At 40.0% G+C, this 9,134-nt stretch overlaps 2 protein-coding genes across 2 annotated transcripts; one reads left to right on the top strand and one right to left on the bottom strand.

The window, feature by feature from the left end:
• The first annotated feature begins 2,887 nt into the window (after nt 1-2,887).
• Nucleotides 2,888-4,071, top strand: LOC147857717 (uncharacterized). Its single transcript, XM_087327550.1, has one exon. It carries the CDS (start codon nt 2,888-2,890, stop codon nt 4,064-4,066), a length of 1,179 nt encoding a protein of 392 aa, XP_087183676.1. The 3' UTR covers nt 4,067-4,071.
• Nucleotides 4,072-4,321: 250 nt separating this feature from the next.
• Nucleotides 4,322-7,676, bottom strand: LOC147857716 (pentatricopeptide repeat-containing protein At5g27110-like). The gene has a single exon (XM_087326860.1). The coding sequence runs from the start codon at nt 7,392-7,394 to the stop codon at nt 4,407-4,409; it is 2,988 nt and encodes a 995-aa protein (XP_087182986.1). The 5' UTR covers nt 7,395-7,676; the 3' UTR covers nt 4,322-4,406.
• Nucleotides 7,677-9,134: the final 1,458 nt, after the last annotated feature.

Genomic DNA, 9,134 nt, shown 5'->3' with positions numbered 1-9,134 from the left:
GTACAAGAAGTTTGAATCCTTCATGCTCGAACATGGGTTCCAGAAAACACAAGCAAATCATTGTGTTCGTAAAAAGGTACAATGAAGGCGACTTCTTGATTCTCTTATTATATGCGGATGACATGTTGATAGTCGGACAAGACATGAAGAGGATCGTGAGCTTAAAGAAAGCTCTAGGCAAGTCGTTTGCCATGAAAGATCTTGGACCGGCAAAACATATCTTGGGGATGCACATAGTTCAAGATAGAACTAAGAAAGTGATGTGGTTGTCACAAGAGAAATATGTGACAAAGATCTTGGAGAGGTTCAACATGTCGGAAGCAAAGCCAATCTTCTCTGTGTTGTTGAACAGCTACAAGCTTAATGCAAAGCAATGCCCGAGAGGGGAGAAAGAAAAGGCTAAGATGAGGAAAGTACCATATGCCTCAATTATTGGTAGTTTAAAGTATGTTATGGTATGCACAAGACCAAACATAACATTTTCTATGGGAGCAGTAAGCCGATACATGAGTAATCTAGGAAGAGAACATTAGGGAGCTGTTAAATGGATACTCAGGTACTTAAAAGGCACCTCGGGGGTGTGTCTTAGGTATGGTGTCGGAAAATCTATGCTCGAAGGTTTTACTGACTTGGACATGTCGGGGTATATAGACTCAAGTCGATCCACCTCAAGGTACGTGATGACCTATGCGGGGGGACCAGTGTCGTGGCAGTCACGATTGCAGAAGTCTGTGGCTTTGTCGATCATAGAGGCAAAGTATATGGCACCGGTAGAGGCTGGCAAAGAGCTGATTTGGATGAGAAATTTTCTTAGTGAGTTGAAAATGAAGAAAAGGGATTTCTTGCTTCATTGTGACAGCCAAAGCATCATACATCTAGCCAAGAATGTTGTGTACCACTCCTGGACCAAACATATACAGAGGAGGTATCACTGGTTGTGGGAGAAACTTGAAGAAGGAGAGTTTACCCTTGTGAAGATCCATACTAACGAAAATGGATCCAACATGCTCATGAAGAACCTATTGATGGATAGACTCAGAGTCTGTCGACATAGGACAAGACTAACCGATTTCACCCCCAAGAGTGAAGGGGGAGTTTGTCAGGTATATGTCTCTCTTGTGGGAGCTGACTGTTCGGCTAAGTAAGAGCCGAAACTCAACGACAAGGAGTAGCTGATTGTTCGGGCTGAGAGCCGACATTCAAAGACATAGAGAGTCAATTGAGAGAGAGTCGACATGGAGAGTTGACAGTGTAAGTGATCCAAGTCGAAGACACGACCGACCAGATGGTCGAAGCCAAGGCCGACTGGTCGGCCCGACTGGACAGTCGACATAGGAGTCAGCTGATCAACTGCTACTATTATTAATAGAAGTGATAGTAGTATGGACTACATGTGTAAGTAAATAGCCCATGTGGTGTTTAAGTATAAATCAAGCTTTTTGTTGTTATTTGGCTAAGCCGGGTTTGTCTACGCTTCCGCACACTAACTTTTACATCAAGATCCATGCAAAAAAAAATTATGCCTCTATTGTAAGCTTAATTAATTCACTTTCCATTTTGTATTGATTGTTCCTGATAATAAGAGCATGCACCATGGTGATATACTAGAGATGATATCATGGGAAACGTGTAAAGCTATTTGATTCACCGACACTCCACTTTGGTTCCATTTATTTAGCATGCTCAATTGTAAATGGATCTCAACCAAGTTTTTTGCATTTTTGAGGTGAACTTCAAATAATCAATCACCTATCAAAGCAACAAATAGCTAGATCAATTGATTTGAGCTTTTTGGGCCTAACTACATGCTTATAATTGGTGTAGCACATAGAGTATGTACATATCTCTACAAATACCTTGTTTATTTGTAATTATCAAGTTCAAATGTACAAAATTTTATTGTATAGAATTAAGTGTCATGGATCACCAGTCAAGAAGAGGTTTGATAGTGCATTCATTGCAAAATTTCATGGTAGTTTTTGTTTGAGAGCATGCATGCTAAGTGTTTGGTCCCGAGCCTTACCAAAATTGACGTGGGCACTTTCTCCACAAAATCATGTCAATAAGAGTAATGAAGTATCTTATCAAAGCACATGTTAATGTAAACATACTACATTAAGGAAACTAACTTGATATATGTATGACAGAAATCGAGCAATGCACATGAAAGTTATGCACAATAAATCATCCAAAATTCTATTGGGCTTAGAACATGTAATATACATGAAAAACTAGCCTTTGTCTAGATGTACAATTGAATGATATGGGCAAAGATACATTGTGAGTTGTTTTTCCTAAATCTATTGAGATGGAGATAGGGATGTGCCTTGTCATAATGGGGCATGTTTAGCTAGTTTGAACTACCATGCATGACATTAAGGAATGCTATAACTTTGTTGGAACGAGAAAATAGATGGAATACTTATTGGTTGTGATATGCCCCAACTGCTTTTTTGGTGCTGCTTTTTCTTGCTTGCTTTTCTCTGAAACGCAATATCTTGCTTTTTTTACTTTTTTTTCTCTTCATCATCGTCATCATCATCATCATCGTCTTTATTGAGGAACGCAGCTGCTCTGCCTCCTCCTCCCGCTGCTGCTGCTGCTTTTTGGGAGAAAAAAAGCAAGACATGCAACGTCACCACAACGAATCAAAACAGAACGCAACAAAACCAAAAATAAAAGCCCTTCTCCTCCTCCTCCTCATTTGTAGTCAGTAGTGTGTAGTATGATACATATACAAGTCTAGAGTCCATTATTTACGTGAGGGATTAACAGTAACACACCACATACATACATACATATATATATATATATATATCTGTGTATATATATATATATATCGATTGATTGATTGAATCTGATTTGCTCTCATTCCGATTTTGAAGTCATGAACAATTCAGTAGAAGATGGGTATAATAGGAGACCAGGTAAAGAGCAGATGGAGGAACAGGATTGCTCCATCAATGCTGTGCCTGCATTATACCGTCCTGATCTTGATCAACCTTGTTCGAGTACGCAACCGTTTAAGAGACCTAGACTCACCCCTGAGGAGCCAGCATTGGATCAGAAGGTAGTACTCATCCATGATGATGATGATGATGATTATCGTTATGATTGTCATGGTGATGATGATGATGATAGGGCTTATCATCATTGCGAGAAGATCGATGACGGAGAGCGAGCGTTATTGAGAAATGCTCTATTTCCCGTAGCCAACTCTAGTTGCAACAATGACAACGGAAAGGTCCTCATCCAAGATTCATATACTTCAACATCATCTTCCGCTCATTTATATCCTATCCATCCTCCAAATAGTATTGAATTGTATCTGTTCCCTCTAAATTCCTTACATGGTCCCCTCTGGTTGAAACACTTCACCATCACCAAATACTTTATCGATCCTTGCCCCCTCCACCATAAGCTCATCAAATACTTCCAATGGGACTTCATCCGAGGTGCTGGCAAGGGTTTGTGCATCAAGTGTAAGCAAAATTATCGATCATCACCATCTTCTATATGCCTCCAGGTAAGAAGAGCTTCCAACCTAGACTCCATTAAGAAGGATGAGCTGACACAGTATATCGACACTAGGGGTATATTCACATTCATCATCAATGGTGAGGATATTCACTACCTTCGCCCTGCTTACCCCATCAAGGAACAAAAGGGAGCTAGAGCTTATTGCATGGCCTGTAAGAGGGCTTTGAAGGAGAAAAGGAAAGATGAAGTCGTATGCTCCATTCAATGTAAACTTTTTGCTTTGAAGCATGGAATCATGCCCACCCATCTCTCGAGACTTGAAATCACTGCCGCTGACAACATCAATATTAATCCCGATGCTAATAATATCCAAGCCAATGTCAGCCATGATGTGCTACCAAATCATGAAGAACAATGTATGTCGGAGGTGATTCAGCTTCTTCAAGAACATGGAATAGATGTCAGAGGAAATTGCTGCATATTAAAATTATACCTAAAGCTTGAGGGGTTTGATGAATCAAGCATCACAGAAGATTGGAAAAGCAACCTTCTCGAGAAGTTGCGTTCCAAGGACGTGGATTCGTAAGTAAATAAGACTTGTTATATATCCAATGTATACATTGATTATAGTGTCTCGCTTAATGGTAACAGCCTACAGGGAACCTTGAGTTTGAAAAGTTATTTGTATATCATTGATGTAAGGACTTACCATGAGAAAATTAGGAAAACATGTCAATTTATTTGTTGTGCTGAACATATTTGTAAGATTTTTTTGGATATGAATATTTTTTTGTTCCCCTTTGGCATATGTATTTTTGATGCAAAAGCAATGCTATAATAATGCCCGTAAACTTTAGATGCAGTATATGGACTAATAACTAAACAATATCCTTACTGTGATACACTTTTATGGGACAATCAGTATATTATATTACAGCAGTTCCATGTATCCTCTTATGGGTGCCACAGTAAATTGAATCAACATTTCCACCTGCATCTAACCGCAACCTATTTTCTTGCCCTTTGCAAGCTGCATATTTCAGTCTCATGGCTTCAACTCTTTCAGCATCTTCTTGCATGCCAGCAGCTGCAAATATATTAGCCATAAGCACATACGCCGAAGCACAAGTACTGTCTAATTGTATAGTTTGGTCAAAAGCTAAACTCCCAAGATTCACGTTCCCCCATTTCCTACAAGCACCCAGAAGAGCAAGCCAAAGGTCAGAATGATCTGAATCCGGAATCACTTTAATAACTGACATGGCCTCCTCAAACTGTCCTGCGCTTCCCAAGACTGATATCATGCACGTGTGGTGCTCTATATTGGGGCTGATACCATATCTTATCTCCATGTTACCAAACAACCTTCGGGCTTCACCCATTAGTGCTGAATGACTACACGCACTTAGCACACAAAGAAATGTGACCTCATCAGGAGAAAGACCATCGGTTTGCATCTTCTCAAGACAATTTAATGCTTCGTGACCCTGCCCTTGTTGGGCATACCCTGCAATTAATGAATTCCAAGAGATAACACTTCGAATAGGCAGCTCTTTCAGCACTTGTTCTGCCTTTGAAAGTGCACCACATTTGACATACATATCTATCAAAGCAGTACCAATGAGGATGTCCTTCTCTAGCAAGCCCGTTCTCACAATGTCCTTGTGAATTTGTTTGCCCTTTTCTATAGCTCCTGTACAGCTACATGCCTTCAAGACACAGATCAAGGTAACTTCATTTGGAGATAAGCCTTCACTTTGCATTCGTTCAAAACACTCGAGTGCTTCATGTCCCTGTCCACAGTCGGCATATGCTGTGATTAATGTATTCCAGGAGACTATGTCTCGATTTGGAAGCTCACCAAGTAGTTGTTGCGCTTTCAGAAGCTCACCACATTTAGCATACATATCCACGAGGGCATTTCCAAGTACAATTTCCTTCTCCAACAAGCTTCTCTCCAATATCTCCTTATGAATTTGTTTTCCCTTGTCAAGAGCTCTAGTGCTACCACAAACCTTCAAGATACAACTGAAAGTAACCGCATTTGGAGAAAGCCCTTCACTATCCATCCGTTCATAACAGGTTAATGCTTCATCAAATTGCCCCTGTTGGGCATATCCAGATATTAAGGCGGACCAAGAGATTACATTCCGAACATCAAGCCTCTCTAGAACTTCTTGTGCTTTCGCTAGTTCACCACATTTTGCATACATATCAACTAAAGCAGTACCAAGTGCAAGGTCATTCTCTAGCAAGTCCGCACTCACAATCATGTCATGAATTTTTTTACCTTTGTCTATAGCTCCAGCAGTGCCACAGGCCTTTAAAGTGCAAATGAAGGTGATTGCATCTGGATATACACCCTCAGTTTGCATGCGTTCCAAACAGTTCAGTGCTTCATGACTTTGTCCATGCTCCGTGTACCCTGAAATAACTATGTTCCAAGATGTTACATTTCTATAAGGAAGCTCTTCAAGCACGCATTGGGCTTTTGTAAGCAGACCACATTTCACATACATGTCTACCAAAGCATTTCCAAGTACAATATCATTTTTAAGAAAGCCTCTATATTTGATTTCATCGTAAAACTTTTCAGCCCTCCCTATATCTGTAGCACTGCCACAAGCTTTCAGAACCGACAAGTAAGTGACTGTATCCGGAGAGAAGCCCTCATTCTGCATTCGATCAAAACAGTCCAATGCTTCATGGCATCGCCCCAATTGGACATAGCCAGAAAGTAGCGCATTCCAAGAGACTACATCTCGAAACGGAAGCTCCTCCAGGACTCTTCGAGCTTTCTCAATCTTGTCACATTTGGCATACATATCCACCAAAGCAGTGCCAAGCACAATATCCTTTTTCAGAAAGCCTTCTTTCACAATCTTATCATGAATTTGTTCACCCTTCTCGATAGCACGTGTGCTGCTACATGCCTTCAAAATGCAGCTAAAAGTGATTGCATCCGGAGAGATGCCCTCACTCAACATTCGTTCAAAACAGTTCAGTGCTTCGTCACCATAGCCCTCTTGAACATATCCTGCAATGAGAGTAGACCAGGAGATCACGTTTCGATGCGGAAGCTCTTCAAGCACTCGATGTGCTATCTCAGGCATGCCACATTTGGCATACATATCCACCAACGCAGTGCCAAGTACAGTATTCTTAGCCAGCAAGTCCCTATTCATGATGGTTTCATGAATTTGCTTGCCTTTCTCTATGGTCTTTAAATTTCTACATGCTTTCAAAATGCAAATAAAAGTGATTGCATCTGGAGAGAGGCCCTCACTTTGCATTTGTTCAAAACAGTTGAATGCTTCGTAGCATTGTCCCTGCCTTGTATACCCAGCAATCAATGCATTCCACGAAACTACACTTTGGAAAGGAAGCTCCTCAAGCACTTCTCGTGCCTTTGAAACAAGCCCACATCTGGCATACATATCCACCAAAGCATTGCCAAGCTTAACATTCCCATTCAACAAGCATCCTCCACTATTCACAATCTCATCATGGATTTTCTTTCCTATCCCAATATTTCCGACAGTACCACATGCTTTTAAGATGCAAATGAAAGTGACGGCATTTGGGGAGAGTCCTTTTCTTCGCATTTGTTCGAAACAATTCATTGCTTCATGGCCTTGCCCTAGTTGGGCATATCCACCAATGAGTGCATTCCAAGACACCACATCTGGAACAAGAAGATTTTCCAGAACCCTGAGCCCTTTCGAAGGTATACCACATTTAGAATACATGTGAATTATAGCGCTAGCCAAATAAGGGCTTTTCTCGACTAGCCCCCTTTTTACAACATCGTAATGTAGTTTAGAACCTCTGTGAATATCTTTCTTCTTGGCACAATCCTTGAGCAAGTCCACAAAAGCAAACTCTTCCTTATCAAATGGTAATCTCCTTTTCATCCTGTTCCTTTATCTCTCCAAGTGAAATTGATGGAAGAAATAGAATCCCTTCTCTGCTCTTTCTGAAACCAAAACAGGGAAGCCGATGGGTATGGAAGAAGAATCGGATTTGGATTGTCATAACCTACCATAAGAGGAAAGAATGCAGTTGCAGAAAAGGACGCCATGGACATTCATAGGTCACATTTAGGATGAGAACAGAGCAGAGAAGACCTTTTTCTGCTTTTGAAAACAGGGCATATCCCCGGTGAGGGTTTATGAGAATGTTATATTTGAACTCCAGGATTTCAATAAATGATGTTTGTTTGTGTACAAGCCCAACCAAGGAAGTTTCCATTGATGGGCTTTGTGTTTATCGGCTTTTGGAAGGAATACATACATACATACATGTTTATCTAGTAACTTGAGGAGTTTTAGTGGGTTGCCCCCAAATGCTAATTGTGTACATACATAACTGTTTACAAGGTACCCAAAAGTACTACTCTTTTTAGATATAGGTGGAGGGGTCAAAAGTTAAAGTTAGACCCAACGAGGCCCTCTGCACCGACTTAGTCATCCTTACCCTACTCATCCAACCTATGATGAACAACAGTACCTTAGAAATAGTGAGGACAATCATTGATACTTGTTTCAAACCTTTAAGATTCAACCTCAAAAAGATGTTACATGAATTGTCACAAATGCCTTTGAGAGACTACTCAAGAATCCCTTGGTCCACCAACCATCAATATCCTAGGATGTAGTATATGAGTTTAAATATGGAATGGAACCAAGAATGTTTGGCATCCATGTGGCAAGAATGTTACAAAATGTCCACACGTGTACCCTTGGAATGGATGCCCAATTGATGGGATAGCCAAGCATCCATGTGTGTTATGGGCTAGTTGTTTGCAATCACTACCTTTTTATGTTATTTTCCTTCTATTTATGTATGATTATGTATGCATTATGTAGGTGAGGGTAGGTCACTAATATTTACAAAACATGAGTGAAGGGTATGTTCACTAATGTTAGAAAGGGACTTGTGCGAATGGATAGAGAGAATGATAGGTGCATGCACAATCATGACCTTGATAACGAATAGATGAAGAGCCTTTTAAGAAGAGCACATCATATATTTCAATGGCCTAGGAATATGTATATATATGACGCCAAGCTACCCTCATATGGCACATTATGTCAAAATGTTGAAGTCTTGAGACACCCCGATGGTGCGTTCTAGGCTTTCATCGCAATGATCTTGTTACCTCTTCCAATATACTAGGCATCCTAATATAGTGGGTATGGAATGTCAATGCAATGATCATAGTTTGAGAGAGATTGACTTCCTCTATTCATCTTTTTCTACTTAAATTTGGTGTATTGATTAGTAAGAGATTCTTAACACCTTTAGTGTCAATGGTAGCTAATTTCAATATTGGGCTTCTCTCTTACGTGGTTCAATCCAATTCGAAAATAAACAAGTAGATGAAGAGGATGAAAATGGTGGAAAGGAGATTAGTATAGTTTTTATATTATTTTGCCTTTCTATTTATGCCTAATTGACCATTGTTCTAATTGTGGCTACCTAATTAATGGATGAGTTTCTCTCTTACATAGATTAAGAAACATGATGAAAATAAATTGAGGGTGATGATGATGATCATGTGTAATAACCAATATCATTAATCCTAAAATAAAGACATAAATGACACAATCATACCGAAAATTTCAATATTGGGCTTCTCTCTTACGTGGTTC

Source organism: Azolla caroliniana, unplaced genomic scaffold, assembly GCF_043228905.1.
Source record: "Azolla caroliniana isolate FFs.n. ecotype wild unplaced genomic scaffold, voAzoCaro1.0.p SCAF_11, whole genome shotgun sequence".
NCBI lineage: Eukaryota > Viridiplantae > Streptophyta > Polypodiopsida > Salviniales > Salviniaceae > Azolla > Azolla caroliniana.
The sequence above is the reverse complement of the archived record's forward strand: the minus strand, read 5'-3'. Positions and strand labels throughout refer to the sequence as shown.

Bases quoted from the DNA above. Each gene is read 5' to 3' on its own strand.
- LOC147857717 (XM_087327550.1), top strand. From the start codon at position 2,888: ATGAACAATTCAGTAGAAGATGGGTATAATAGGAGACCAGGTAAAGAG.
- LOC147857716 (XM_087326860.1), bottom strand. From the start codon at position 7,394: ATGAAAAGGAGATTACCATTTGATAAGGAAGAGTTTGCTTTTGTGGAC.